General features: G+C 36.2%; 2 protein-coding genes across 2 annotated transcripts in view; one reads left to right on the forward strand and one right to left on the reverse strand.

Annotated features, from left to right (window-relative positions):
• HAUS1 (HAUS augmin like complex subunit 1) overlaps window positions 1–24,298 on the reverse strand; it is a 251,400-nt gene that overhangs the window by 190,923 nt on the left and 36,179 nt on the right. The gene's annotated exons all lie outside the window — the stretch shown is intronic.
• EPG5 (ectopic P-granules 5 autophagy tethering factor) overlaps window positions 1–24,298 on the forward strand; it is a 139,811-nt gene that overhangs the window by 31,045 nt on the left and 84,468 nt on the right. Inside the window, exons 8-20 of the mRNA XM_069075376.1 lie at window positions 666–780; window positions 1,523–1,673; window positions 2,358–2,513; window positions 3,775–3,932; window positions 10,922–11,076; window positions 12,367–12,507; window positions 14,965–15,129; window positions 17,273–17,392; window positions 17,870–18,129; window positions 19,729–19,869; window positions 21,286–21,430; window positions 22,099–22,296; window positions 22,715–22,825. Coding sequence (XP_068931477.1) covers window positions 666–780; window positions 1,523–1,673; window positions 2,358–2,513; window positions 3,775–3,932; window positions 10,922–11,076; window positions 12,367–12,507; window positions 14,965–15,129; window positions 17,273–17,392; window positions 17,870–18,129; window positions 19,729–19,869; window positions 21,286–21,430; window positions 22,099–22,296; window positions 22,715–22,825 — 2,016 coding nt within the window. The remainder of the gene's footprint in view (window positions 1–665; window positions 781–1,522; window positions 1,674–2,357; window positions 2,514–3,774; window positions 3,933–10,921; window positions 11,077–12,366; window positions 12,508–14,964; window positions 15,130–17,272; window positions 17,393–17,869; window positions 18,130–19,728; window positions 19,870–21,285; window positions 21,431–22,098; window positions 22,297–22,714; window positions 22,826–24,298) is intronic.

A 24,298-nucleotide genomic window follows, 5' to 3' on the forward strand; every position in this document is an offset into this window, starting at 1 on the left:
CTGAAGCTTCAGTTTCTAAGCCCTTTTCAGAGAACCTAAAGGAAGGCAAGAATGTGGTTGTTCAGAACATTTATTTGTAAAAATTGCTTTGTTATTTTTGTTGAAGTTGATGTGTCATGTTTATCAAGATGTGTGTTTTGTACCATTTTATTCACGAGATAAGTCAGTTTGGCTGACTTGTACTTTTCTGGATAAGAATTCAGATTTTGGTCTATATTTGCTGTGTAAGTATATCTGTTGAGATAGCTTTAAGCTCTTTTAACTAATAGACAATAGAACTTTGTGCACTCTGTCACTGAAGCAGTCTTATTGGTAGAATAAACCATCTGCCTGAAACTTCTGAACTCTGGATAAAGGTGCACTTGTCATATATGCCCACCATTATCATCTGGTTGGGATTTTGGTAAAGATATTTTTCACTTTAAAGGTCAACTTATACAGTGTAGTATATGTTATAACTTCAGTCGAAGCTGTAAATGTGAAAGTATGTATCTCTTTAATAAGATCCCTAAACTAAAGAAGAAACTCAATTTTATCTTTTGGTAGCTGGAAAAGGAAGAAATGTTTTGAAATTTTATTGATAATTTAGCAACAGAGAAGCCCAGAGAACTCCTAGTTATGATTTTGTGAAACCAAATGAAATGCCTTTGAATTTTTTCCTTTAGGATGAAGATCCTGAAACAAGTTGGATTCTCCTTAGTGAAGATGACTTGATTGCTATTTTGTCACAGTTCCCATTTCATGAACTCTTTAAACACCTCCTTGGATTTAAAGGCAAAGGTAAATTGATTCCAAAAGAAAATATTAAGGGGAATTTTGTATTTGATTCAACAAACATTATTTAAGCAGCTACTAATGACAAATCAGTGTTTAAATACTGAGGATAAAAATGACTCATTTATTGCTACCAAGGAGCCTACAATTTATTAAGTTAGTAAGACTTATCCAAGTAGTTAAAGTGTAAGGAATGAGATAAATATATGGAAAATATCAGAAAGGAATGAGAGGTTTGGTGAAAGGAAGTGTCACCTTTAGCCAAGAGATGAAGGGAGGCCTCATGGTACCTTGGGCCTTGAATGCAGAAAAGAATTTCATTGGAAGGAATCTCTTGCAAATGTTCTATATTTATGTCTTTGCCCCTGACATTGTTCCTTTTTGAGCTCTTTTTCTGTTGTTTAGTTGTTCTGTGGTTAGCTATAATGTAACAATGTTCTTGGATCATCTTGATTGCAATTGTTTACATTTCTTTCCTTAGTTTTCTTTCTCATTTTGTTGATTATTTCTTTCACCTCTTTTTTAATAGTTGGTGAGTTGGCAGTTTACTTGACTTGATTAGAACTCTCCCATCTTTGCTATGTGGATTAATTTTATTGTCTGGGGGCACCCAAAATATCTTCCCATGAATGTCAGCTCAATTCCATCACTGTTAAATGTTCTGTGGATTTGTCCTTTGAAGTCTTTGTGTTGTACTTTTGATAATTTTTTTCCTTTGATTTCCACTTTTTCTGTTGGTAATTTATAGATGATTATTTACCTGAAACAACAAGACCTCAAGAGATGATGAAAATTTTTGCCTTTGCCAACTCATTAGTGGAACTTCTGGCTGTAGGATTAGAAACCTTCAATAGAGCACGCTACAGGCAATTTGTGAAACAAATTGGCTTTATGATTAGGTAAATATTGCAGATGTCTATATTTATTTGAACTCTTGACTGAAAACAATCATCATTTTAATGGTAGCCTCTTGTTTCTGTGATCCATCATTAAACTAAAATCTTTTTTTTCTTCTGCCTTGTATCTAATGGGCATGTTATAAATGTTTGTAGCCAAAACCTTGTTAAATTGTTTCAAAGTTAGTTGGTTTGATAATTTAACTATTACTAGGCCTAAGATCTTAAAATCTCTCCTTGGGACTGAATTTCAGGCTAGAGAAGAATGGGAAGGAGAAAGTGCAACTTCTTTCCTTCTGCCTTCTCTTCTCCCTTCCAACATCTGCTTCGGATTGTGATTCCTGTGGGCCAGGGTGGGCCAGAGAATGAGATTGGTGGGTTTCCTATGGTTTTGTCTGTGGTTTAAGAATAAAGCCTCTGGTGAGTCCCAGAGCCAGAATGTAAATAATAATTGTCATGGCATTCATTGGTTATCATAAATGGTTTACTACATAAATGTACCAGATGGACATTATTATTTATTAAAATGGGAAATAGGGTTTATCTGTGTAGTGATTGAACGATGCAGTTTGGATTTAGCGTAGTAATTTTTTATCTTCTCTTAATCTAAATGCTTTAACAGGCTTTCTAATAAAATTAATACCGAACCAGTGGATTAAAATGGTTTATCATGATTTTCTTATATAGAATGACACTTTGTTATGTGAGTGATCACTGGGCCCAGTTTGTGAGCCATAACCAAGGCTATGGATTAGGCATGCAGCCCTATTCAATGGAGAAACTCCAAGTTGAATTTGATGAACTGTTTCTCAGGGTTGTCCTTCATGTTCTGAAAGCTAAAAGGTATGTAGCTTGCTGGGAGTGGTTGAGAGAAAAATAATTATTAATACATTAATAGTTGTATGAAGGTAGTGTGGTATGGTGAATAGAGGCTTGGCCTTGGGGTCAGATAGACCTGGATTTGAGTCATGCTCTAATACATAATAGCCATATATAGTGATCTTGGCCTTTCAGCTTTCTAGCTAACCTTCTAAGAGGTGATTTGCTGATGGACATTGGTGGAGGGGATTTCTACACAGTGTAATCTCACTGACAGAATCATAAGTCCAATTACCATCTTGACTTCCAACACCCTCCTAACCCCCCACCCAAAAGAAAGTTTAATAATGTGTACTACCCCCAGTAGTATCATCAATCATGAAGGTCTAGGTGGCACATTTTAATAACAACAACAATAATAATAACCATAGCTAATGCTTATATAGTGTGTTAAAGTTGCCAGAATGCTTTATATATATATATATATATATATATATATATATCATTTCATTTGATCCTCACAACCTTTGGAGTTGGTGGTTGGTGCTTTATTATCCTCATTTTATGGATGAGGAAACTGAAGCACAGAGAGGTTGTGACTTACTTAAGGCCACACATCTAGCCTTTGTCTGAGGCAGCATATTGAGCTGAGATATTCTTGACTCCAAGCCCAACATTCTTTTTATTGTGCACTTGGTCATAACTGACCAAGAGCAGTGCTATGAGGATTCTCAGAATGGTGTCAGCCCTCAGCAGTGGAGGGCATAGACTTTGTATCGTGCTTCTTTTTATTCTTCATAATATGTAGTATACTCATGTAATTATTTGTTCTTTGACATGCTGTTTGCTTAAATTGTCTCACAAGCAGTATGGCCTCGTGAAGGAAATCTTAACCTGGTATCTGTGAAGTTAAAAAAATTTTTGACAATTGTATTTTGGTATAGTTGGTTTCCTTTGTAAGCCTCTGTATTTGATTTTATGCATTTAAAGACGTTCTGAGAAAGAAGGGATCCATAATCTTTACTGGAGAAATTTATGCCACAGAAATTTATGGCACAAGAGAGAATAAGAACCCTTCGCTTAGTGCTGTCTTAAAGAGTGGTTAAAAAAAAAAACTTCCTCTAAGGGATGCCTTCTCTAATGTAGAAGGTAGCTCCATCTATGAGTTTGTAAGTAGGTGGGTGGTCTTATACTTAGGTGCACAGAAGAATTTTTTTATTATTTATTTTATTTAAGTTCTGTTCTGTGAGATTTGAAACTTTGTACTGTTCTTAAAAAACAATAGGTTAGGCATTTGGCTGTTTATGTCAGAGATGCCCTTTGGAACATTATCAGTCCAGATGCTTTGGAAACTTTTTTACCTCATGCACCACACAGAGAATGAAAATTTGGAGAAACTCTGTTCTGCAGTCCAGCCTAATGAATGCAAGCGCCAGCTTCAAGGTAAATCTCACCTGGAAAATCCTTTTGAAATGTTGAAATAGTTTCATCTTTTTGTTGTTAAAATTTTTTTTCTCTAGTTACTAAAATCTTTTGACTTGGAATAATGAAAAGTATGTGCTATACTCATATCTTAATGTCTTCACATGGAAAAGTGGTGAAATTTACACTGCCATTCAACTTTTTTGGGGTTTGATTTTGGAAGCCAGTTTGCATATTTGAAATTTAGTTTTGACTAGATCACTTGATAGAGTGAGTATTAATAAGCAGGCAGTTTGAAAGGACAGGTAAAATTCAGATACTCTGTGGGATTATCCCTCCAAAATTATTCTGCCTTTGTAGTGAAATTATTTTAGTCAATAAGTGTTTACTCAGGGCTTAGAAATAACTAACTGGGGTTCCATGTTATTCCTTTATTGTTGAATATTTGATTTCAGTGGATCTTAAGTAGGTTTCTGCCTGTGTTTTGTATATGACAATTAGGAATACTTAAAGTAAGCTGTACTTTTAACACCTAGTTCTTCAGTTTCTGTTTATCTCTGACTGCTGAAAAGTGTCTGGGAATTCAGATGGGCTGGATGAGATTAGAATTATCTTAGAAATGGATCTTGGTTTTAAAAATAGTATATATCTTAAAAAGGTAGTACTGTTGAGTAAATTAATCTGTAGTCCACAAGGTTTCAGAAGCATGCTTTTTAGTGGTAACTTATTTTATTCAGTCTTGTACTTCAGGCTTTGTAAGATCTGTGGATGCTTCCTCAAATGTAGAAGGTAGCCTCTTCTATAAGTGAGTAAGAAAGTGGATGGTTTTCTAGAATTGCTGTGGCTGAAAAATTAATTATCTTGTATAATAGCTCTCCTGGTTGTGAGAAGCTAGGTTAATGAGGCCAGTCTAAGTATAATTTTTCACCCTTTGTTTTTCTCTTTAATTTCTCTCTTCGTAATCTGTATACTTCATTCTTTTTTCCTCTTCTATTTCCTGTTCTTTTGTCTTCTCTCTTGTGGCTTGGGCCAGACTCCCTCTCTGTGTTGTCTTGATGTAGAAAGTATTTTGAAATTTGCTACAATGGAGAGTGTCAAATTGTCTTATTCATCTGAGTCACTTTGTTGTACCTAGGGATACTGCAAAAGATTGCCCAGTCTCTGCCCCTTTCTTTGGTGGTTGCTTCTCTAGTTAAATAGTTTTGACTGCTGTGGACTATTACTCCTGTCAGTCTAATCCGAATTGTTACCTTCCTTTTACAAGTGGGTATTTGATTAAGTTTCATCATTTTGTAAAAGCTTTTGCATTTATTCTTTCATACCAAACAACTGTTCTTTCTTTAAAATTATTTTTGAAGGGCAATTGGGGTTAAGTGACTTGCTCAAGGTCACACAGCTAGTAAGTGTTAAGTGTCTGAGGTCAGATTTGAACTCAGGTCCTCCTGATTCCAGGGCTGGTGCTCTGTTCACTGCGCCACCTAACCACCCCACCAAACAACTGTTCTAATCACTGTCAAATAAGATTTTTTTTTTTGTAGGCAAGACATTAATAAGTATTGTCAAAATCTGTCTCTGACCTCTTTGCAAAAATCACATCATCTGTGGAATGTGGACTATTATGTGTTTCCCCATTAAATCTTTTACCATGATGGAAAAGAGCATGAGGTTCAGGAGGCAGATTTGGTTTTCAGTTTCACATTTATCCATTATTAGCAATGTCACCTGGAAGGCTTCTTGACTGATCTCACTTTGGTCATATGTAAAAGGAGTACTAATAATTATTATAGCTCATTTTATATAGTACTTTAACGTTTTTTAAAGCAAATATTTAACTTTATTTCATTTGATTCTTGCAAAAATATTGTGGAATAGATGCTGCTGCTTCTGTGTCTCCATTTTACAGATGATGAAACATTTTGTAATTGATAGAGGTTTGTGTAATTTGTCCAGGGTCATACAGCTAATGAGTGAGGTAGGACTTGAACTCAGCTCTTCTTACTACAAGCCTATAACTTTTTTTTTTAATTAATTCTTTAATTTATTAATTTGTTTGTTTCCTTTTAATTTACAGGATTCAATTCCACAATTCCTTGAATTTCACATTTTGTCCCCCTCCCTCCCCTCCCTCCCCCATGGCGTCTTATAATCAAGTATAGGATCTGTAGATACTTTCACATTATACAATGGTCAGGTTATAAGGATGGATTGTACCAGCTGGGATGAAAAATGGTATAGAGGACATAAAATCAAATAAGAGAACAAAAAAGATCAGGTATTTTGCTTCCACCTGGATATAAATTTAGTTCTTTCTAGTTCTTTCTCTGGATGCACGTTTTTCTCTCCATCATGCGTCTTTTGGGATTGACTTATATCCCTGCATTGTTGAGAAGAGTCCAGTCTATCAAAGTTGGTCATCACACATATGTTGTGTCTGTAATTGTGTACAAATTCCTCCTGGTTCTACTCTTCTCACTCAGCATCAGTTCTTTTAAGCCTCTCCAGGTAAATATGAAGACCGCCTGCTCCCCGTTTCTTATAGCGCAATAATATTCCATAACATGCATATACCACAACTTGTTCAGCCATTCTCCAATTGATGGACACCCCCTTAATTTCCAATTCTTTGCCACAACAAAAAGAGCTGCTATGAACATTTTTGTACATATGGGTCTTTCTCCCATTTCTATGATCTCTTTGGGATATAACCCTAGGAGTGGTATTGCTGGATCAAAGGGTGTGAAAGTATTTATAGCCTTTTGGGCATAGTTCCAGATTGCTCTCCAGAAAGGCTGGATCAGTTCACAGCTCCACCAACAATGCATTAGTGTTCCAGTTTGCCCACATCCTCTCCAGCATTTGTCATTTTCCTGTTTTGTCATCTTAGCCAATCTGACTGGTGAGATGTGGTACCTCAGAGTTGTTTTGATTTGCATTTCTCTAATCAATAGTGAATTAGAGCATTTCTTCATGTGCTTATAGATAGCTTTAATTTCTTTCTCTGAAAACTGCCTGTTCATATCCTTTGACCATTTATCAATTGGGGAATGACTTGTATTCTTATAAATTTGACTCAGTTCTCTGTATATTTTAGAGATGAGTCCTTTGTCAGAGACATAGGTTGTAAAGATTCTTTCCCAATTTCCCACCTCCCTCTTAATCTTGGTTACATTGGCTTTATTTGTACAGAAATTTTTCAATTTCATGTAGTCAAAATTATCCATTTTACATTTTATAATGTTCTCTAATTCCTGTTTCGTCATAAAGTCATTCCCTCTCCACAAGTCTGATAGGTAAGGTATTCCTTGTTTTAGCAGACTGCTTACAGTATCAACCTTTATACCTAGATCATGAACCCATTTAGATTTGATTTTGGTATATGGTGTTAGATAATGGTCTATGTACAGTTTCTGCCATACTATATTCCAGTTTCCCCAGCAGTTTTTGTCAAATAGTGAGTTCTTATCCCAAAAACCAGGGTCTGGGGGTTTTTCAAACAATACATTACTGTAGTCGTTGACTTCTGAATCTCGTGTGCCTAATCTATTCCATTGATCCACTCCTCTATTCCTAAGCCAGTACCAAGTAGTTTTGATGACTGCTGCTTTATAGTACATATTGAAATCTGGTAAAGCTAGTCCACCTTCCCTAGCATTTTTTTTCATTAATTCCCTTGATATTCTGGACCGTTTATTCTTCCAGATGAATTTTGTTACTATTTTTTCTAACTCTGTAAAGTAGTTTTTTGGTAAATTAATTGGTATGGCACTAAATATATAATTTAATTTAGGTAAAATTGTCATTTTTATTATATTAGCTCGACCCAGCCATGAGCAATTGATATTTTTCCAATTAGTTAGATCTGACTTTATTTGTGTGAAAAGTGTTTTGTAGTTATGATCATACAGGTCCTGGGTTTGTTTTGGCAGGTAGATTCCCAAATATTTTATAATGTCTACAGTAACTTTAAATGGGATGTCTCTTTCTACTTCTTGCTGTTGAATTTCATTGGAAATATATAGGAATGCCGAGGATTTATGTGGGTTTATTTTATATCCTGCAACTTTGCCAAATTTATTTATTGTCTCAAGCAGTTTTTTACTTGATTCTCTAGGATTCTCTAAGTATATCATCATATCATCTGTGAAGAGTGATAGCTTGGTCTCTTCTTTGCCTAACTTGATTCCTTTGATTTCTTTTTCTTCTCTAATTGCTACTGCTAACATTTCTAGTACCAGATTGAATAAGAGGGGTGATAGTGGACACCCTTGTTTCACCCCTGATCTTATGGGAAATACTTCCAGTTTCTCCCCATTACATATAATACTTGCTGATGGCTTTAAATAGATGCTACCTATTATTTTAAGGAAAAGCCTATAACTCTTAACACTGCACTGTCTAGCTCTCCTAGGAACCTAGTATTTTGCAATATTTACCCCATAGGACTGTTGAAGATCAAATGAAGTAATTTATACAAAGTTACATGTGACCTGCACTCTGTAAATTGTCAACTCTCATCATCATCATCATCCCCTTTACCAATTTTAATAAACATTGTAATGGTTCCAAATCTCTCTGAAACTCAGTTTCATCAGCTGTAAAATATAAGTAAAAAGGCTTGCTCTAATTAATTAAATGACATGTTCTGTATCATAATGCTTTCACAATTCTTACATAAATGTAAGGGTAAGAGGAGAATAATTTGTTTATCTAGACACATTGACATGATTGAATGCACATTTAAGTGATATTCCATTTGACTTTTGTTCTTTTGTTAATGTATTACTTTTTCTATGTTCTTTAAAATCAAGTGACTTCAGCTTCTCAAGTTGCATATTAAATTTAATCAGGAGGCTCATCATAAGATCAGAGATTGTATGCAAATTACCTTTACAAACCACTTTTGAGATGTGAAATTAATGTTTAGGGTTGCTAAGGAGCTTTTATTTTATGATTTCCGCAAACACCCAGCTTAGTAGCTTTACTTTTTAAGTAACTGTTGAATGAATTAATTTGTTGGAAAGACATCTTTTTTTCATATATCTTAACTGGATTCCCTCTTTAAAAGTTTTTTCAGCATAATACATTCAAATACTCTAATACTCTTAAGTTGTCTGTAGTAATTTGGATTATAGAATTGTTATTGAAATTTGTAGTTAATTCCCAAACCACACTTTAGCCTTTAATTTTAGTACTTTAATCTCTTACTAGGGCCTTTAATATGTAGCAAAATTAACTTGATTCACACTTTTTGCCCTGGTATCCAGTATGGCAAAAATGGTATGTAACAGCAAAGCACTTAAAATCTGGAAAATCCACAAACTGAATAATCAGGTCATGAGTTGGTTCTGTTTTGTTGATTTCTAAACTGTGGGTATTCCTGGTTCCTCTTTAATGAAGAAATAGAAGTGAGTCTTGGGTCTGCATTCTGTCTCAGGGGTGTGCCAAGTCTTTACTTAACGATTCCTTGAAATGAGAGGGAAGAATGAAGTGAAGAAATGCTTCTATCTGGAAAGCCTGTCATCCCAGTCTGAGTGGACCTTTTGGAGAAGCCATCCCAGTGATCTCTTATGCCCAGTGCCCTGGAGGCCTCTTGGACTGGGTGTATAGATGATGATGGAGAGAAGAGAGGAAGAGCAATAGGACTGTAGGACAGAGTCTCTTCCTCATCTCCAGATGCCTCCTCTCCCTAGGTGCATCCACACTTTGATCTCCAGTGGACTGGTCACTATGCCACTAAAAATTGTTATTTGTGCAAGCTTATAATGTACAGTCAGCCCTCTTTTCCTTTTGTTTTCTTTTTAAAGAAGTCTTTTAAAATGTTGTATAGTTCTTGATATGTGCGCCTATTAGTCCTTATGCTAGAAGTGTTTCTTGGTAAGTTCCATTGCAAAGCCATTTTAGGGGGAATTCTGTGGATTTACAAAGATTGTATGAATGTTTTTTTAAATTAAAGAATATTAGGGGTGGCTAGGTGGTGCAGTGAATAGAGCATGGCCCTGGAGTCAGGAGGACCTGAATTCAAATGTGGCGTCAGATACTTAAAACTTACTAGCCATGTGACCTTGGGCAAGTCACTTATCCCCAATTGCCCTACCTTCCCCTCTTCAAAAAGCCAAAAAAAAAAAATATCTAATGCTTACAAATGGTAGAATTTAAATGTATCGAACAAAAAAGAAAATCTCTGGGTTGTTTCTGTATTAGGCTTAAAAATTCCACCAGCAAGTAAATCCTTTACTAGGATTTTCCTACATGGTAATTCAAAACACTTGTAATTTGTTGTGTTGAATTGCTTCCTCTGTACAGATTGCAGTGAGAGAACTTGGCAGGGTGGATAGAGAGCTGGGCTTGGAGTCTAATATCTGGCTATAATCTTTTGTCTGATACATCCCAGTGCTGTGTGTGTGTGGGGGGGAGATCACATATGTACACACAATGTCCTTAGAAGCTCTCTAAGACTACAAGTTATAGACAAGTCATTGACCTGCATCCCTGGAGTTTTTGTTTGGGCTACAAAAGAACAAGTGTTCAACAGAGCTGCATATATGTACTGCTTTCTGGTGACAAGATACAGTATTCCCATATATAAGGACCTTTCTCTGAGATATCAACACCAAATAACTTAAAAACCACATTTAAGATTAATATTTTCAGTTTTTGAATTGTGTAGTTCTATTTTATGAATAAACATCAGTTTACAAGTACATTTTTTTCTTAACTAGTTTTTTTGCATTCTAGTTTTTTTTCTTTTATAAAAAGATATTTTGGGGCTAAAGTCAGGCCACTGTGTTTTGGTGTTGGGAATGGAGCTTACAGGACCTCCAATAAAATTTTCCTCAGCTTCTGAGATCCTTTTTACAGCATAGAATTCCCTTTATACTTTTTCAGACTTAATAAGTTCTCTGTATTTTTATACTATATTTAGTGGCAAAATGGATAGCCTAATAAAATTAATGTGATATGTGGTTATCTCTGCCCTTCTCCCCCTTAATTGCTCTGATCTGAATTTTCAGACCCAGCGCATCTTGTGAGCTTTGAGAATTATATTTCTACCATGAATAGCTCAGAAGAAATTTGCCTTCTTACTACTTTTGCTCAGATGGCTCAGGCAAGAAAGACCAATGTGGACGAAGACTTCATAAAAGTTATTGTGCTGGAGATTTATGAGGTGAGCAAATTTGGGATGAACAGCCAGTCAGAAAGACTCCTTTCTCCCAGCTTATCCTTTGAGTCCTTTGGGATTGATTTATTTTATTTTTATCTTTTGCTTTTTGGAGGGGGGCAGGCAGGGCAGTTGGGGTTAAGTGACTTGCCCAAGGTCACACGGCTAATAAGCATTCAGTGTCTGAGGCCGTATTTGAACTCAGGACCTTCTGATTCCAGGGTTGGTGCTCTATTCACTGAGCCACCTAGCTGCTCCTTGAATTGATTTAGAAAAACATCTGTTTTGTGGCATTGAGCTTCCCAGAGGCACATTTGCTGCTCTGAGCAGCGACGTCTAGGCATGTAGAGCCTGAGTTACAGAAGAAAGTACAAACTCTTTGCAGAGGGGTACTTAGAGGGGTACCTTTGCCCCTGCCTTCCTAATGTTTTCTCTAGCTTCAGAGACAGGGTTGGTGGGTTTTGTACTGAGGTTGCTATTTATAAGGGCAGGGATGCTGGCAGTTTTTTAGAAGCTAGAGGGAGAAATGTACTTATTTTGGCTCACATTAGTGCCAGGTACATCCAGCATAGATTTGGGCTTGTGTATACGTATCGGGGAAGCTTTTGCCACTGCTGGAGTGACCAGTGAGGCTTGTGGTGTCTTTGGCACCAAGAGCACTTTTAGTGGTTGTGCTCAGGTTTTTTACAAGTCAGATTTTGGGCAAAAATTGTGCAGTCTGTATTTAGAACGAGACAATGGTTGTGTGTTCCTTCTTCCTACTAGATTGTAACTTTGAGATCAAGGAACTGTTAAAGTCCTCTTTATATTCTTCACAGTGCTTAGCATAATGCCTTCCATAGAGAAGGCACTTATTAAATGTTTATCGAATTCAGTAATAAGAATTTGTTCCAGAAATATACTAAAAGAACATTGGTAGTTTATAATATTATGAGCTAGGGGTCTCATTTTACAAATGGTAATTCCATTAAAAGGTTTGTTTTTATTGATAAAATTTGTCTTCCATTTTTCAGTTCTAACATATTACTCAGCCCATGTGAAGCAGTTTTCCTCCTGTTTGCAAACTTAGGATGCTTTTGTTTGGTTGGGTATTTGACACCATCATGGGATGAACATGTACATGTTGGTCCTCTGAGGATGGAGTTTATATAATTGAATTTCAGTGATCTTTTGGAATAAAGCTGTGAACTGGAGCTTGATATAGAATAGTATTTATTTTTCTTGAAAACACTCATATTTTGTAAGTGCATTTGTTCTAGTGAGTGATGTTAAAAATGCCATCTTCTTTCTCTTTAGGTGTCTTATTTTAACCTTTCCACCAGAGAGACCTTTTCAAAAGTTGGTCGAGAGCTTTTAGGAGCTATTACTGCTGTTCATCCTGCAATCATTTCGGTCCTTTTGAATAGCGTTAAAGAAACCATTGACCAAGTTGGGATGGTAAGGATATTATTTGAAAACAGATTGGAATTGATTGTATCTGCCAAAGCCTGAAGACTTTCAGGCCCACTGAAGGAAAAATCTTTTTATTTACATTTCTTTGAAGCTATTTTTTTTCTCCAAGTAATTCTACCTCAATTATATACTGTTAGTAAATCAAAGTTGTTTATTTTAATGAGTCTGTTTGAATTTCTCAAGTGTGTTATATCAGGAAGCAGCAACTCTGGTTGAAATAGGGTAAAAAAGAAAAGTCAACCAATACTGATGGTAAGAGACACAAAAAGCAATTAATGATTTGTTGATACTTGACTTGCTTTGAATCTAGGCCAGTTTTATTCATAGCCTTTCCACAGTTCTATCATAACCTTGTATCAATCCACTAAAAATGCAGTTCTGTGTATTTTATATTAATTACATGCTTAAAATAGATAAAAAAAGTTATACAAGCTTCATGGATGTTTCTTTTGTAAATTGTAGGCTTGTTTAATGTTTATTGAATTCCAGCAATGAATTAGCAGTCATGATTAGTTATCTCAGTTTAGTATAATGTTAAAATTAACTTCTAATCACCATAGAAATTGGAGTTTTTAAAGGACTTTGCTGTTTTCTATTTATATTTGCCACAGTATCTTTGTGGCCACTATAATTGATTCAGCTAACCTGCATCAGTTCATATAGTCTTCCCAGATTTCTTTGAAACTGTCTTTTTCATAATTTCTTATAGCATGATTTATATTCACATTCCATAATTTGTTCAACTATTCCTTAATTGATAGCTATCCCCTTAATTTAAACAAAAAGTATTGCTATAAATATATTTAAATATATACATCTTTTCCTTTATATTTGTTCTCTTTGGATCTGGTTCTTATAGTTGTATTGCTGGGTCAAAGAATATACACAATTAATGACATTTTGGGGATAAATTTCAATAGTTTTCCTAAATGGTTGAACAAGTTCATAGTTCTGCCCATGGTGCATCAATGTGCCTATTTTCCTATAGTTCCTCCAACATTTGTTATACTCCACTTTTGTTAATTTGATGGGTATGAGATAGAACCTCAGAGTTGCCTTAATTTACATTTCACTTACTAGTGATTTGTAGCATTTTAATTTTGTTTGTTGATAGTTTGGATTTCTTCCTTTTAGCCCATTCATATCCTTTGACCCTTTATCTATTGGGGAATGGCCCATGTTCTTAGAAATTTCATTCAATTCTTTATATATGTTGGAAATGACACTATTCTCAGAGAAGCTTGCTGCAAAGATATTTTCCCCTTGGTTACCTGTTTCCTTTCTAATTTTAATTGCACTGGTTTTGTTTTTGCAAAACCTCTTTAATTTAATTTAATAAAATCTGTGCATTTTATCTCTTATGATCCTCTGTTATCCCATGTTTGATCATAAACTTTTTCTCGATTAGTAGATCTGAAAGGAGATTTGCTTTTAATTTGTTTATTATGTGATCTTTTTATACCTGTCATGTGCCCATTTGAAGCTAGTTTTTATATATGGTATGTATTATTGGTTTAAACCTGATTTCTACCAAATTTCTTTATTCTTCTTTGGTATATCCACATAGAAATGAGGCACTGGAGTGTTATGTTATTAGAAGACTATATACATTTATCTTGACTTTAATAAAAGGCATACTCTTGACAAGTTCTGTAAATTCGAATCATCTTTTAAAAGTGCTTGAGAATTTGTCTATATAAAGGAAATTTGTACTGAATCTTTTTGTGCAGAGTCTTACTGCTTCATATTTATTAGTATTATAAGCCTACACTTTTGAATTAAGGTTTTCTTCAAGTAAAGAGTTACTACTACTTGTTCTATAGAAGAGAGTTGATCTGAAAAGAAGGTTACAAAATTTGCCTTTTTTGTATCAGTAATCATGTTTCCATTTTAAGCATTGATAGTTGCTATTGTTTTCTATTTCTCCTTGTTTTAAAAAACAAAGAAACAAAAACAAGATTCTTTTTTTTAGCCTAGTTCTCTGTCTCACTCAGGCTGAACATGATAATGACTACTCATGGGCTTAATCCTACTGCTGGTCAGCTAGGATGCTTTGATGTGAGTCAGTTTGGCTTTCCTTATACAGCCTGGTAGACCCCTCACTCCCTATTCCCTCCCCCCCCCCCCCCCCCCCATCAACTCATCATATTGGTGATTGATTTAATTCAGACACCTAATTGACTTTAGCTCTATTGTAATTTAGAGCTCCTGAGTTCAAGCCATCTGCCAGCCTTAGCCTCCCAGTAGTAGGGATTATATATATGCGCTGCCATGCCCTGTAACAAACTACTTTTGAAGAAACCAGGAGTTGAAGAGTTAGAAATGAAGAGCTCCAATTTGGAATCTTCCTTACATATTTTTAAATGTCCTTCTTCCCCTCTCCATTACTATTCATCTTTATCTTAATTCTTGATCTTAATTTTTTTATCCCTTTTTACTAAGGTCTCCCTATACTTGTTTAAAGAACTGCCTTTGTATCTGTGGCAACCATCTACCTCTGAAATAGCTGTGATTCGGGATTGGTTACTGAATTACAATTTGTCAGCTGTGAAGAATAAATTGGCTTGTGTTATTCTGGAAGGAGTGAACTGGGGATTTGGTGAACAGGTATACCTTAAACAGTGTACTATGGAAATGGCAAATTCTGTGGTTACAAAGGCATATTTTTTCCTAAAACTATGTGATTTTAGTGATAATAAAGTATGAGGCTATTATATAAATGCTTTTCTTCCTAAGGTAAATGAATATATATGTATATATATATTTTTTTTTTGCTTTTTGGAGGGGGGAGGGCAGGGCAGTTGGGGTTAAGTGACTTGCCCAAGGTCACACGCCTAGTAAGTGTTAAGTGTCTGAAGTCGCATTTGAACTCAGGTCCTCCTACTTCAGGGCTGGTGCTCTGTTCACTGCACCACCTGGCTGCCTCTAAATGAATATTTTTAATTACTCAGAATTTTTTTTCACATTCTTCTTTATAATGTGAACTTACTCTTAAGTGAAAATAAATTATGCCTAATTGAGAAGGCCTTCATTTATACTTAGACATACTTGCATACTTGCTATTTGATTTATACCCACTTATAATGCCTTCTTAGTCTTTATGTGTTTCTTTATTAATCTATCCGTCCTGTACAAAGCTACCAAATTATTATTTTAAAAACACTTTTATCATATCACTCCCCTCCCTGGTCATCATTTTCTTTTTTTTTCTTTGCTTTTTGGAGGAGGGAAGGTAGGGCAGTTGAGGTCAAGTGACTTGCCCATGCTCACATGGCTAGTTTTGTGTTAAGTGTCTGAGGCTAGATTTGAATTCAGGTCTTTCTGACTCCAGGGCCATGCGCTATTTACTAAGCTACCTAGCCACCCCTGGTCTTCATTTTCTTATCCTTAAAATGATGGGATCAAAAAAAATGATGAGATCAGAATAGATGATCTTGAAACTTACGTAATTCTTTGAAATGATATGATTCTGACTAAGAAAAAGGACAGTCGACTCATTATATTCATTATTTATTGGTTGAGTGATTAATCAGTTAGAGAGTATTTATGATTACTTTGTGCCCATCACTATAATATTGGTGATGGTGGTATGATATTAAAAGTATATGCTATGGTCCCTGCCTTCATGGAACTTATATCTAGATGGAGCACCAAGAACAGGGGAGAAGAACAAATTAAATGCTACACAGTGCAATTTCCTAATTTAAGTGCTATAGGAGTTCAGAGAAAGGAATGACAGCTTGAGTTGGTATGGTTGGAGAAGACACCTTGGAGGAGATGGTACATGACCAGGGTGGAGTCAGTGTAGGCCATGAACTGGACTTGAAGAATGGTTAAGTTTTATATAGGAGAAGAGAGAAAGCATTCTAGGGGGAGAAGATGACCAGTACACAGCTACTATGTGACGGTGGACAGAGTGCAGGATTACGAGTCAAAGACCTGAGCTCAGATCTTGCCTTGGACTCATAAATTGTGTCACAGATCACTTAACATCTTAGATTCTGTTTCCTCATCTTTAAGAATAGGGATAATAGTAGCACTTAATTCACAAGGTTGTCAAGATCAAATAAAATACTATTTTTAAAGCACTTTGTAAACCTTAAAGTGCTATATAAACATTAGTTAGTACTCTTTTTAGCCTAGAAAAAAAGACATGTAGTGTATGTTAGGGGATAGTGAGAAGACCATTCTGACTAGATTGTAGGGTGTGTGTTGAGTAATACTAAGGAATAAAATTGAGTAGGGGGAGAGTTAATTGTGGGGCTTTGAAAGCCAGGCAGTAGTGTTTATACTTGGCTACCACAGGCAACTGAGAGTGATTATGGTTTCTTAAATAGGAGGGTGACATAGTAATACTGAGAGGTTACTATCAGCTGTCCTGATGGAATGGGGAGAGATTGGAAGCAGAAAAACTAACATCACACTTTGTTCCTCTGTTATTGTCACTTCATGTTATACCTTATTTATAGTTATTTGTACATGTTTTATTTGTCCGACTAAGCTATAAGCTACATGAGGACAGAAATCCTATGATTTATTCTTAGTGTCTCCTCCAGCTTCTCACATAGTGTCTTGTATATAATGGACACTCAGCAAATATTTTTGGAATAGAGACAAGCTAGAGGATTATTGTAGTTTTTATAGCAAAGGATAACAGATAGCCTGTGGACTGCCCTGGTACCTATAAAATATAAGGAAAAGACTTAGAGTGAGACCTCCTGAATACTGTAACTTTTTTCTTCTTTAAAAGGATACCCTTCATCTGAATCAGACTGTTCATGCTGAAGTGGCATTAATGATTCTTGAAGCTTACCAGAGATATCTTTCTCAGAAGCCATATGCTGGGTTACTTTCTGAAAGCATAAAACAGGTATTTATTTTTCCTCTGACTATTTAAATATTGATTATGTAAAATTTTGCCTTTTGAGGGTGTTGGAAAAATTATATTATATCACAATATCATCATGTTTCATGACAAGTTGATGTTGTTCAGTAACTGAACTCTGGGACTGACCAAGGGACTTTCCTACAAGTAAGGGCTTTTGTACAAGCATTTCATGATTGGAGAGTTGTACCTGAACATGACTCTTCCTACTCCTCACATGCCCTTCACAGCTTCTTTGTTTTGCTTGGTTTTACTAAATTTGCATTATGAAGTATTAGGCAGGTGATCTAAGTGGTGTTAGGTAAGCATTATTTTTTTCTTTTGCACAAATAAAGACTGAGTACCAGGAGTGCACTATTCACTTTCTAGCATATGGATATAATTTTTGTCTAATGGGAACTGAAAGGGACTTAGGGGATTAATTAAATTTGTCATGATGATGTCTTTTTAAAATTGTTTTAGGTTTCCTATTTGGCCAGTATTGTACGTTATGGAGAGACACCTGAGACCTCATTTAACCAATGGGCTTGGAACTTGATTTTGAGATTAAAGCTTCACAAAAATGATTATGGAATGCAACAGAATTGTCCAACAGTTCCTTTCTCCAGCACTGTGCCGGATATGAATGAATCACCCACATTTCATCCCCTACTGAAGGCTGTGAAAGCAGGCATGCCCATTGGCTGTTATCTAGCCTTATCTATGACAACTGTGGGCCATAGGTACAGAATAATACTTATATCTAATAATATTTGTTTTCCAAGGATGAGATGTCCTACAAAAAAATGGCTAAACCCTTATGGACTCAGTATAGGTTTTTAAGGTCTCACAGATTTAGGATCTCACTAAACAACTTATCTGGGGTGATCAGGTCTGAGGGAAGTGATTTATGCTGTCTAAACTCATGATCTTTGGGAGCAAATTAAATTTTTCTCATCCTTATGTTCTTATAGGACCTTGTACGTTGTAGGCACTCAATAATTTTTTACTCAGCTGTACCAGAAAGCTAATTTATTATTTTGTAATAAGTATAATTGTCAAGCAGACTAGAATATTTATGTCAGCTGGTCAGAAGAGAATTTTGGTTGGGAAACTAGGATAAAATCATAAGACTTTGTAAATAAAATCATAGCAAAGTACATGATCATAAGGAGTATTTTCTTCAAGTGATAGTAGTCTCAGTCAGTGGGACTTTTTTTTCTTTTTTTGAAATCCTCATATTGGCCCCATACATCTGACTTCTGATTTCTGGATACTGAAAAGAGCTCTGGATCTGGAGTCAGAGGATCTAGATTTGAATCTTGGGTCAGCTACTTCCTTTCTGTGTGTCAGACAAATTACTCTACCTTTATGGGTCTTAGTCTCTAAGATGAGAGAATTGGACTGACTTAAGATTCCTTTCAACCGTAAGTTGTATGACCCTGTAATCCTGTGTCTTATTGTGAGAGATAATTAGGAGTCATTGTAGGTTTTAATGAGAAAGGGGAGTAGTAATCTATTGAATGCCTTTGGGAAGACTTGTGATATATGTTAATCTTGTTCAGTTCTCTTGACCTTAAGAGTACCCCCTTTCTGCAATGTTTCTTTATTTCCTTAATATGTATTTTAAACTTGGAGTTTTTAATCTTTTTAGCACTGGCTACCCTGAACACAGATGTAGTTTCTTTGTTGTTGTTGTTCAGTCATTTTTCAGTCTTGTCTGACTTTTTGTGATCCCATTTGGGGTTTTCTTAGAAAAGATACTGGAGTGGTTTGCCATTTTCTTCTCCAGCCCATTTTACAAATGAGGAAATTCAGGCAAACAGGGCTTAGTGACTTGCCCCAGGGTCATACAACAAGTGAGTATCTGAGGTCAGATTTGAACTCAGGAATATGAGTATTCTTGACTCCAGATCTAGCATTCTATCCACTGTACAATATAGTTGCCTGATGGTAGTTTCTAGCTGAACATGATAGTTTAGCTGCATTACAGATTTCTACATAAAACCATGAGTAAAGAACTACAGTGGCTGACCTCAATGTGTGATTTCTAGGTTTCTGATCAAGACAGGATTGACATGAACTTGAGACATGGCTGATTTTTGTAATGTCTTTTAGATGGATCAGGTGGCTGTCTAGAGAAACAGATGAACCATAGCTTCTGTCTTTTGCAGGAGATGGTTATCTTTCTGAATCTTATCCAGCTTACTATTTACTGACTGAAAATTCTCAGTAGCAACAAAGGACTATGTTGAAGACCTGAATTGTGTTTAATACAACAGCATATCAGAATCTCAAGATTTTATACTTAGAACTGTATTGCCTTTTTTTTCTCTTGGCAGCATCGAGAAATTTTGTGCAGAAGGCATTCCATTGTTGGGGATCCTGGTTCAGTCTAGGCATCTGCGAACAGTGGTTCATGTTCTGGATAAGATTTTGCCCATGTTTTACCCTTGCCAGTATTACCTTTTGAAGAATGAACTGTAAGTATATAGCCTGTGCCATGTGGATTAGTCACTTGTGGTATGGACACTATATTTTGTTTTCCCCAGCAAACTGTAGCTCATAATGTTTTAGCAATTTTTCTTTTGTAGAGTGAAACATGCTGCTTCCTTGGATTAGTATTTAGGTTTAAGAGCAATATATCTGCTAAGGGCTCAAGTATTGTGTTAATTTTTTCATAATGAGTTTAAAAATATATGCTGATTTGCTCTTAAGACTGGCACTAGAAAGAACACTCTACCAGTTAAAGAGAAGATGCTTCTGGTAGTTAGCAAAGGATTTGTCAGAGTAGCAACAAGAAACTTAGAAGTAAGCATTTATCTTAAGTATGTTCAGTGTATGTCTTTTTTGGGTGTGTGCTGTTGAATTAACCACTGAGGAATATACAAGGGAAACATTAATGTAACTCTAGTCTAATGGTGTGGGAAATATGTGAAACATCTATAAAATAATTAAAAAGGCAACATAATAGCAAAAGAATACTAATGTGGGACTCCTAAGTGTAGAAGGAATGGAAAGCAGGGAGAAGAACCAGTTGGGGTGAGAGTGAGAGTGGGATTAGGGGCAGTATCATGGGAGAAGTGGTGGCTTGTACTGTTGATGAGAATGCACAGGGTATGGATTGGTGGAGAAAATGAGGCTGAAGTAGAAAGGAATAGGTTATGTTTGAGGGATACTAAGCAATCCAGCATTTTAGTCGGAGTAGTGGATTAGATGAAAAGCAGTTAAAGATAAGTTTGGATAATAGGTTAGGAACAGGCAAAGGAGGGTCTTGATTTTAAGTTATAGATGTAGATTAGAAACCACAGCCAGTTATGGACATAAAATAGGAGTACTAGGCATTTTCTGTAGGTTTTGTGAATTTTTGCCTAAAATGTTTTTCTTGTAAAATTTTGAGGATGATAGCAGACTTTTTCTTATTGAACTATTGGCATTTAAGGATTGACTATTTTTCAAGCAAGCTCTTTCCATTCATAGTCTGCAAACTGTATACATAGCTTGTTTATTAGTTTGTGGACATTCATATTCAGGAAAGGGCTGTTGGGAAACTTGTTCATTGTGAACTCCTTCTGAATTTATGTTTGAAGGCTTTCTTTAAAAAAAAATTGATTTAAGTCTTTAAAGTTTACTTGTATTCCTAAATTTGTGAATGATGTTGGGCTATTCTGATTTGTACAAGCCTACCAAAAGAAATTTTGTTTCCAGTTCTTAATCTCCCCCCCCCCCTCCTTCTTGTCCTTTTCTTCTCCATGTGATTTTATTCTGATTAGATTCTTAAGAGTAAGAATTGATTCCATTCTTTCCTGTTTCTTGCTGATTTACTGTTAATCATCAAAATTTCTTTGATTCCTAAAACTTATTTGAATGTCTGATGTATTTCTCCATTTGATATGTAGGTTTTTATCATACCTCCATCTATTTTTGCACTTGGATAGTGGTATTCCTCAAGGAATGACCCAGCAAGTTACCCACAAAGTGGCCCAGCATTTAACAGGAACCAACTATGGAGAAAATGTGAAACTTCTCAGCAGCATGATTCAGGTTAGGAAATGGATCTAGTCCTTGCCATTGGGCATCATCATCTTGAGACATATGTTTGTCCTCTGGTATAATCCTAAAAACTCTAGTTTAACTACATTTAATATACAGTTTAGCACCATTGTAGTTGATACCATGGATGTTGGTATACCGTGGTGGTATGCCAACAGTTTCAGACTTAGTAGTAGAGGTAGAGGATGTTTTGTTGATGCTTTTATTTATTTTAATTTTTTTTTGCTTTTTGGAGGGCAATTGGGTTTAAGTGACTTGCTCACAAGGCTAGTTTTGTGTGTGTGTGTGTGTGTGTGTGTGTGTGTATTAAGTGTCTGAAGCTGGATTTGAACTCAGGTCCTCCTGACTCCAGGGCTGGTGCTCTATTCACTGTGCCACCTAGCCGCCCCAAAGTAAGGATTTCTTTTCTTTTTTTTTTTTTGCTTTTTGGAGGGGGGAAGGTAGGGCAATTGGGATTAAGTGACTTGCCCAAGGTCACACACCTAGTTTTGTGTAAGTATCTGAGGCTGGATTTGAACTCAGATACTGCTGATTACAGGGCCAGCGCTCTATTCGCTTTGCCACCTAGCCACCCCTGTTGATGCTTTTATGAATGCTAAGAAATGAGAGGTGGGATCATAGTTATTTCATTTCAGATTGTTTGGAACTTTTTTCCATAGGCCCACATTTCTGTAAGCACCAAACCTAATGAAGTGGGGCCTGTTGCTGTTTTGGAATTCTGGGTCCAGGCCCTCATAAGCCAACAGCTTTGGTACCGAGAACAGCCCATTCTTTTCTTGATGGACTATTTATGCAAGGCAGCTTTTCAGTATATGCAAGAGGATTGCATACAGAAACTACTTTACCAACAGCACAAGGTAAAAACAATTGTAATATTTGTTGTCTATGATTATTGGCTACATTTCAGGCTTGCAGATTATTCTGTAAATGTTTCTATCGTCCCCCAGGTCTACTTCATGCTCACTTTCTACTACTAATTGCTCTAATACATCCATTAGGTTGGAAGAATACAGAATATAGATTTAGCATCTGTAGCCAAATATTCTCTTCATATAAATCCTACTACAAATTAGAAAAAGTAATAAGGGAAAAGAAGAACTCATTAAATTTTCCTTGGGACACTTCTTTTGATACCTTTAAGTTCCAGGGCATGTACTTTTTCATGGTAGCTTTAGAGCCTTATTATCATATAAAGGGAGCTTGTGGTTGAAGATCTTAAAAGTCCTTCCTATTGTCTTCTCAGCTTTTCTCTTTTTTGTTTTTCTGACTGGGCAGAATGCTTTAGGTTATCACTGTGACCGGAGCCTGCTCTCTTCCTTGATGAGCTGGATTGTGGCTGGCAACGTGACCCCATCTTTCATTGAGGGAGCTGCTGCTCCCTCTCAGGTAGGAAACCTGTTCATAAGGAATGCATAGAAATGACCTACAGAACTTACTTAGCACCTCTTTTTAAAATTAAATATTCCCTAGAAAAAAGAACTTAGCTTTTTACTTTCCCACATACTTTGATGATATCTCAGTTAATGGGATAGGTATGAAAAGATTTTGTGGCTTGTTTCGTCTTTCAGAAGGTGTTAAGTAGTGGATCTAAAACTAAGTAAGTTCCTTTCTTATGACTTGAGGTAGTTTTGCTTAGGGATAATATCTAGAATTTGTTAATTCAATCTGTCTACTTAATAATCTTTGTGGCCATTTTTCAATGTCTTCCATTTAGAGAATTTTCACCGAAGTCTGAAGTAATTTAAGTGAATTCAATTCTGCAAGGACTGATTTTAAATTCTGTAGGACAGAGTAATTTTTACTATTTCTTCTTTGCTACATAGGGATAGGGATAGGGAATGGACCTGTGTTTTCCCTAGCCTAGGGAATTCTGTATGAGGAAATTCCTACCAGTGGAGGTTAGCATTTCCTTTGCCACTTAGGGTCTTAGAAAGTTGTAATGGGAATGCAAATTTGGAAGATCTTCCCTGCCCCTAGGCTAAAGTGCACCTGAAGCCTGGGGTGGGAGGCTTGTTTTTCAGTAGATACTTCTTGATTGGCCAATGAGTCAATAAGGTTGTTACATTCTCTGAGCCAGGAGAAGGCTATATAAGCCCTGATGTGTAGCTTTGTTTTGGGGGCTCACTTTGAGAAGTGTTCTGTGATTTGATCTGTATTCTGGGAAGCCGTTGTCCAGGGCGCCGCCCCCCCCCCCCCCCTCCTTTGAAAAACCCAGATGTGGAAACCCAGATGTTGACTGGGTATGGATGTAATGGTTGGACAGTTTGGAAAGCTGTCTACTTGATCTGTTTCTGTCTTGATAATTCTGCCTGTATACTTTGAAGTTTGGGGTGCTGACCTTTTCTCCTGAACAAGGTAAACGATATATGTCTGACTGATTAAAGTAAGCTTGTTAACCCATTTTGAGTTGCTTTCCTTTAACAAAGCAGATCCAAGAACCTGTATTAGCAGCGAACCCTGAGGACGCTTGGGGTGCTTGCTGCTACAAGAGTTGCCTAGAATATTGAGTTGTTAACTGATTTGGCCAGGGTACACAGCTATATATGTAAGAGGAAGAAGCCTTCCCGGCTTCAAGGACAGATGCCTAGTCATTATATCATGTTCCTTCTTTTGCTGAATTCCCAAGCTTATTTCTCATTCCTTATGGAAAGTCAGTGCTTGAGGAATAATAGATTTATTTCCATAGTGTACCTGTAGTTTGTCTTGATCTTTCTATCATCTAGCCTATGTCCTTTAAGCACATTCCTGCTGCTCTTTTGCCAAATGTTTGATTTTGCTTTTGGTGTGCTGTCCATGGGCTACAGCACTATCATATCTGGTGGAGTGGCAAAATGGATAGAATGCTAGGCTTAGAGTCAG

Source organism: Petaurus breviceps, unplaced genomic scaffold (assembly GCF_028583685.1).
Source record: "Petaurus breviceps papuanus isolate PSGF00001 unplaced genomic scaffold, PetGlider_PUasm1.0 151, whole genome shotgun sequence".
Lineage (NCBI taxonomy): Eukaryota > Metazoa > Chordata > Mammalia > Diprotodontia > Petauridae > Petaurus > Petaurus breviceps.